We start from the raw sequence: 5698 nt of genomic DNA on the forward strand, positions 1-5698 counted from the left end.
CTTCTGTTTTCAATCTTTATTAAACTAAATTGGAGCAATAACTTTGTTTCAAAATGTTAGTCTGGTTGTTAGTTATGCTGTTCAATGCTATCCCACTACTATTAACCCCACTCATAAACATATAGAAAATCATGTCTCCTGCATGTATATCAGTCACATCACTGGAAATATAATCGATCTCAAGCCCAAGTTTCCCTCAGTGTCATTTCATATGCAGTAGCTTTGTCATCTTCCACTTTCTCATTCCCCATTTATCCGATATCCCATGCTTCACAGGGTTTCCTCTCGCAGGGAGATGTATCTCCTCCTCCTACCCCCTCTGCGTTCAGTGAACATGTAACAGAGCATGCACCACAGACTTTCCTCTGGAGCGATCTGCACTCCACTGCCTGCCCTGAATGGCCGCAGAGCACAGGACCCTGTAGAAAGGAGCACAGAGGAGAGGGAAGGAGCACAGAGGAGAGGGAAGGAGCACAGAGGAGAGGGAAGGAGCACAGAGGAGAGGGAAGGAGCACAGAGGAGAGGGAAGGAGCACAGAGGAGAGGGAAGAGCACAGAGGAGAGGGAAGGAGCACAGAGGAGAGGGAAGGAGCACAGGGAAGGAGCACAGAGGAAGGGAAGGAGCACAGAGGAGAGGGAAGGGAAGGAGCACAGAGGAGAGGGAAGGAGCACAGAGGAGAGGGAAGAGGAGGAGAGGGAAGGAGCACAGAAGGCACAGAGGAGAGGGAAGGAGCACAGAGGAGAGGGAAGGAGCACAGAGGAGAGGGAAGGAGCACAGAGGAGAGGGAAGGAGCACAGAGGAGAGGTTGGAAGGAGCACAGAGGAGAGGTTGGAAGGAGCACAGAGGAGAGGTTGGAAGGAGCTCAAGAGGGCACACGGTAATATATTAAGGCACCTGCTGTCACCAGTCTGTATCTATATGTGGATACACTATTTACCCAGGATAAAGTAGGCGGTGGCGCTGAGGGAGAGGATGATGAGGAAGATGGTGCCAGGACCCACGTCCCCCAGGGCACAGGCGTTTGGACAGGCACAGGGACTCTCCACCCAGATTTGCAGGGGAATGTCTCCATTAAAGTGTAGGGCGAAGGAAGTGGATATGTTGGGACTACAGCGGTAGTGTACTACTGTCAGGGGCTGGGTGTACTCTAGGACTTGAGAAAGGGAAAGGTAATATCAATGTTGAGCGCACGGACCAGAATAATAATGACACTTCTGATTTGTACTTCTGCTTACCAGAATATGAAACAGACAGTGTCTGCAAGCTGTTGTTGTAATGGAATTCGTTGCCTTCATGTCTCCCATAGTTTATGTAATGACTGATGTATCTGTTATTTCTGTAAAACCTGCTCAGTAAATGAATTATTTGATTAATCTTTGGGAACCTTTGTAAATACTTAGGCCTATATTGATGCTTCACAGAATGTAATATTGACCAACACAAAAGACTGCCACTACTATTTTTAAAATATTTTTTCAAATTTTTTTTAGCTATTAAGATTTTAACAAAAAAAGTACATACCTGACTGTCAAACAGGCAGCCACATCTGTGCAGTCTGTCCCTGCGAGGTCCTCTGGCTCAGAGAACGGTTGACAGGGGCTGAAGGAGAGGAGGATTTCTGCATTTGGCGGTGCGTTCTCCGAAGGCACAGGATTTTGGTGTCCCAAGAATCCGTCTGAATCCGCCATGGCTACCAGGTTTATCACCCCTGAGCCGTCCTTCATGATGCATCTACAGTTACTCATTTTTAAACAGCCTGTCTTTCTCTTCAAGTCCGAGGGCGGAGGGTTGGACATGGAGGGAGACGACAAAATGGCACCAAAGCAGATGGATAAAGTCAATAGAACCATTTGAAACCTCATCTTGACAATGTTGGAAGTGTAGACCTCGAGCTAGTTGTCTGTTTAGGAAGGTTCATTAAGGCAGCCATTTGTAAAGTAGCAGCACAATGCCACTGATAAACTCATTAGAGCCCAACTGCTGACACATTCCAGGCGGATCACAAAGCTCACTCTGCTCCCAGACCACATAAATGACCAATGACACCACACACACAAACCCATGCACACAATTAGTTTTAGACTACTTCTGTATGATGTATTACATCGACCCCCATACATTGAATCATACATTGAATAATTCCCTCATATAATGAGCAGTTGCAGCGTTACCCTTTTCAGCTGGATGGAGGGAGGCAAAGCCAGACAGAGTAGGCTAGTGTATGGGGGTATTGAAAACACAGCTGGGACAGGGACTGGATAGATTAAAACTATTCAACAAATTTCAAATGGATTGTGAATATAATAGTGCAGAAGACAAGACTTCCCATTGAGCACGTTTGTTTAAAAAAATATCTAATTTCAACCAGCGTTGTAAACATTGACAGAGTAAAATGTCAATTTTAAAGTAAATGAAAATCAGACTAAGGTTTTTACATAAATCTAATTTCAAATAATCATTAGAACTATGTATATGTTGAAATTGCATTAAAAAGCATATTTTTCATCCTATATTCAATATACTGTATATTGGATGGCGGAAATGATGTTGTATTTCATATTTGATTAGACATTTATTTGACATTGTTTCAATGTTGATAGGAAAATGGTATGTTTGAATCAACGTCACTGTTTCAACATCATGCCATCAATTATTCAATGTTTTTAGGCAGTCTACGAAAATGAGTTTGGAAGCTGATCAATGTCTAAAGGTGTTTACATTATAGCTCAGCTGAAACCAACACAGCTTATTTTCAAAGTTAATTAAGCAGGGTACCCAGACATGCATCTGGATGGTAAACTTGTTCTCCCTGAAGTGCATTACCCCTCATACCAGTAGGAGTCATTGTTCAGGGACGAATCGTTGTTAGCTAGCAAGCTAATTTAGCAAGTGCTCTGTGATGCTAACATAGCAAGCTAATTTAGCAAGTGCTCTGTGATGCTAACATAGCAAGCTAAAAACAAACTTTTTCCCACAGTCCGCTTACTAGCCAGTCCATCTAGTTACCTAGACAATGAGCTCACTGAGGCTGCCTGCAGCCCAACCATGTCACGTGACAGGCATGCCTTGAAAGAGTTTTAATCTACATTACGCGGCTACGAGACCGAGGAATGGGTAGCCTACTCCGCTTCAATGAGAGAGATTTTTCAGTGTTAGCTTATTTGGAAAATGTGCTAGGCTACTGGAGGTTAATGGCACAAGAAAGTTTAATGGACTAAACTTTCTGAACTTCACCAACGGAGTAGAGACAATACCAGGATTTGTGGAATCGAGCTCCGAATACATCAATTCGCCCGAGGTGAGTACTTCAAAAATATATATTCGGTCTCCCGAGTGGCGTAGCTGTTTAAGGCACTACATCGTCAATGTAAATTATCCAGTGGCGATTTTTATGAATTGTTCAGCAGTCTAATGACTTGGGGTGTAGAAGCTGTTGAGGAGCCTTTTGGTCCAAGACATGGCGCTCCGGTACCGCTTGCCGTGCGGTAGCAGAGAAAACAGTCTATAACTTGGGTGACTGGAGTCTCTGACCATTTTAGGGACTTTCCTCTGACACCGCCTATTATATAGGTCCTGGATGGCAGGAAGCTTAGCCCCAGTGATGTACTGGGCCGTTCGCACAACCCTCTGTAGCGCCTTACGGTCACGGTCAGATGCCAAGCAGTTGCCATACCAGGTGGTGATGCAACCATGCTCTCGATGGCGCAGCTGTAGAAGCTTTTGAGGATCTGGGAAAAGGTTTTGTCGTGCCCTCTTCACGACTGTGTTGGTATGTTTGGACCATGATAGTTTGTTGGTGATGTGGACACCAAGGAACTTGAAACTCTCGACCCGCTCCACTACAACCCCGTTGATGTTAATGGGGGCCGGTTCGGCCTGCCTTTTCCTGTAGTCCACGATCAGCTCCTTTGTCTTACTCACATTGAGGGAGAGGTTGTTGTCCTGGCACTACACTGCCAGTTTTCTGACCTCCTCCCTATAGGCCGTCTCATTGTTGTCAGTGATCAGGCCTACCACTGTTGTGTCGTCAGAAAACGTAATGATGGTGTTGAAGTCGTGTTTGGCCACACAGTCGTGGGTAAACAGGGAATACAGGAGGGGACATACCACTGAGGGGCCCCAGTGTTAAGGATCAGGGTGGCAGATGTTTTGTTTCCTACTCTTACCACCTGGGGGCGTCCTGTCAGGAAGTCCAGGATCCAGTTGCAGAGGGAGAAGTTTAGTCCCAGAGTCCTTAGCTTAGTGATGAGCTTCATGGGCACTATGGTGTTGAATGCTGAGCTGTAGTTGATGAACAGCATTCTCACATAGGTGTTCCTTTTGTCCAGGTGCGATTGAGATTGCGTCATCTGTGGATCTGTTAGGGCGGTATGCGAATTGGAGTGGGTTTAGAGTGTCCGGGAGGATGCTGTTGATGTGAGCCATGACCAGCCTTTCAAAGCACTTCATTGCTACCGACATGAGTGCCACGGGGCCGTAGTCATTTAGGCATATTACCTTCGCTTCCTTGGGCTCAGGGACTATGCTGGTCTGCTGAAACATGTAGCTATTACAGACTCGGTCAGGGAGAGGCTGAAAATGTCAGTGAAGGCACTTGACAGTTGGTCCGCTCTTGCTTTGAGTACACGTCCTGGTGATCCGTCTGGCCCAGCGGCTGAATGTTGACCTGTTTAAAGGTTTTGTTCACATCGGCTACCGAGAGCATTATCACAAAGTCATCCAGAACAGCTGGTGCTCTTGTGCATTCTACAGTGTTGCTTGCCTCAATGCGAGCATAAAATACATTTAGCTCATCTGGTAGGCTCGCGCCACTGGGCTGCTCGCGTCTGGGTTTCCCTTTTTGTAGTCCGTAATAGTTTTCAAGCCCTGCCACATCCGACGAGCGTCAGAGCCGGTGTAGTAGGATTCAAACCTAATCCTGTGTTGAGCTTTGCTTGTTTCATGGTTCGTCTGAGGGCATAGCGGGATTTCTTACAAGCGTCCGGATTAGTCTCCTGCCCTTTGAAAGCGGCAGCTCTAGCCTTTAGTATGTGGATATATTGAAGCAAAATCTCAAGACATCAGTCAGGAAGTTAAAGCTTGGTCGCAAAAGTCAAGGTATTGGAGTGGCCATCACAAATCTCTGACCTCAAACCTATAGAACATTTGTGGGGAGAACTGAAAAAGCATGTGCGAGCAAGGAGGCCTACAAGCCTGACTCAGTTACACCAGCTCTGTCAGGAGGAATGGGCCAAAATTCACCGAATTTATTGTGGGAGGCTTGTGGAAGGCTACTCAAAACGTTTGACCCAAGTTAAACAATTTAAAGGCAATGCTACCAAATACTAATTGAGTGTATGTAAACTTCTGACCCACTAGGAATGTGATGAAAGGAATAAAATCTGAAATAAATAATTCTGACATTTCACATTCTTAAGAAAGTGGTGATCCTAATTGACCTAAAACAGGGAATTTTTACTGGGATTATATGTCAGGAATTGTGAAACTGAGTTTAAATGTATTTGGCTAAGGTGTATGTAAACATCCGACTTCAACTGTAGCGTCTCTGTTCTGCCGGTGCATGGAAAATCCCGCCAGATCTATATTGTCCATTTCTTAGTTCAGCCACGTCTCGGTGAAACATAACGTCCCGTTGGTAGGATAATATTAATAATAGGTCATACTTTTTATTTTCTAATGATTAGCAAGGAGAATGGAA

General features: G+C 45.2%; 1 protein-coding gene across 1 annotated transcript; it reads right to left on the bottom strand.

Moving 5' to 3' along the window:
* Positions 1-96: 96 nt before the first annotated feature.
* LOC112263071 lies at positions 97-2561 on the bottom strand. The gene is made up of 4 exons (XM_024439051.2): positions 1522-2561; positions 1236-1345; positions 938-1153; positions 97-419 (listed from the first exon to the last, which is right to left on the bottom strand). The coding sequence occupies exons 1-4, from the start codon at positions 1860-1862 to the stop codon at positions 271-273; spliced, it is 816 nt and encodes a 271-aa protein (XP_024294819.1). The 5' UTR covers positions 1863-2561; the 3' UTR covers positions 97-270.
* Between the last annotated feature and the right edge of the window lie 3137 nt (positions 2562-5698).

This window comes from Oncorhynchus tshawytscha, linkage group LG12, assembly GCF_018296145.1.
Source record: "Oncorhynchus tshawytscha isolate Ot180627B linkage group LG12, Otsh_v2.0, whole genome shotgun sequence".
In the NCBI taxonomy this organism is placed as follows: domain Eukaryota; kingdom Metazoa; phylum Chordata; class Actinopteri; order Salmoniformes; family Salmonidae; genus Oncorhynchus; species Oncorhynchus tshawytscha.

Bases quoted from the DNA above. Each gene is read 5' to 3' on its own strand.
- LOC112263071 (XM_024439051.2), bottom strand. From the start codon at position 1,862: ATGAGGTTTCAAATGGTTCTATTGACTTTATCCATCTGCTTTGGTGCC. The intron at 1,346-1,521 runs GTATGTACTTTT...TTTACTGAGCAG, and splicing joins GCTGCCTGTTTGACAGTCAG to GTTTTACAGAAATAACAGAT. The intron at 1,154-1,235 runs GTAAGCAGAAGT...CCCTTTCTCAAG, and splicing joins ACTGTCTGTTTCATATTCTG to TCCTAGAGTACACCCAGCCC.